The 993-nt window shown below is 46.7% G+C and overlaps 1 protein-coding gene across 1 annotated transcript; it reads left to right on the top strand.

The window, feature by feature from the left end:
- Positions 1 to 374: 374 nt before the first annotated feature.
- LOC139338116 (protein AMBP-like) lies at positions 375 to 993 on the top strand. Its single transcript, XM_070973047.1, has one exon. It carries the CDS (start codon positions 402 to 404, stop codon positions 990 to 992), a length of 591 nt encoding a protein of 196 aa, XP_070829148.1. The 5' UTR covers positions 375 to 401; the 3' UTR covers position 993.

Genomic DNA, 993 nt, shown 5'->3' with positions numbered 1-993 from the left:
CTCTGAGATAAGTGAAGTTAAAAAAAATACCATGAGAAAATGAATGTGCGCAACTTGCTTTCTCAGAGCACTTCCACTTAATATCTGCAGTTTATTCAGCTCCTGGTTTTCCATCACAAAAACTAATGTCACTGAGCTTCAATCCGGGAAAATAAAGAGAACAGCAAACAGTCCACACACAAAGTAACCACAGGTAAGAGAGGAGTCAACAAGTAAAATGCCACTGTAAACAATCGTCACAGAACACAATTTCACAATCACTGAATCCACAGGTGAAGGGTATTTTCTGTATTGTGAAACCGAGAGTTTCTGATCCAGATATAAAACCAGCCAGACCTCTTCAGCATCCACACTCTCCGTTTAACACTACAGTGTGACTGACAGCCGTCAAACTATACAACATGTTTGTTATTGCATGTGCCATCGCTCTCCTCTGCTGCCTGGCTGTGAGCCATTCAGCTCCCCTGACCTGTGAAGACTTGGTCCGGCCTTTGGATCAACTGGATCCTCGTCATCTGGGGGGAAAATGGGCTTTAGTTGCAGGAAGTCTGAGCCATCTGCCGTACCTGGAGCGATTCAAACAAAGAGACAGCGCTTCTATAAACGTCGCCAGCAACAGCAGTGACACTCACATTTCCTACACTCGCAGCCTTCGCTTAGATAACAAGTGCAAGTATAGTTCTTACAACATCACCCTGGAAGGCAGCAACTTCACCTATGATGGGACGGATAAGAGCAACTTGAGCGCAAGCTTTGTCCATACATCCTGTCGCGACTGTATGCTGATGCATATGACTGTAGAGTCAGGGAAGAGGCACCATTTGTACCTGTTCAGCAGGAGGAGACAGCTGGAGCAGAAGGAGATGGAGGAGTTCAGTGCTCAGGTGGAGTGCCTGAACCTGCTTCCACCCGTTGTAATGGACCCTACCAAGGAGCTTTGTCCAGAAGAGACAGCTGGTGATCCAGCAGCTCAAACTGAAGGGGAAACTTAGC

This window comes from Chaetodon trifascialis, chromosome 2 (assembly GCF_039877785.1).
Source record: "Chaetodon trifascialis isolate fChaTrf1 chromosome 2, fChaTrf1.hap1, whole genome shotgun sequence".
NCBI classification, from domain to species: domain Eukaryota; kingdom Metazoa; phylum Chordata; class Actinopteri; order Chaetodontiformes; family Chaetodontidae; genus Chaetodon; species Chaetodon trifascialis.
Note: the sequence above shows the minus strand (reverse complement) of the source record. Positions and strands in the feature narration are given on the sequence as shown.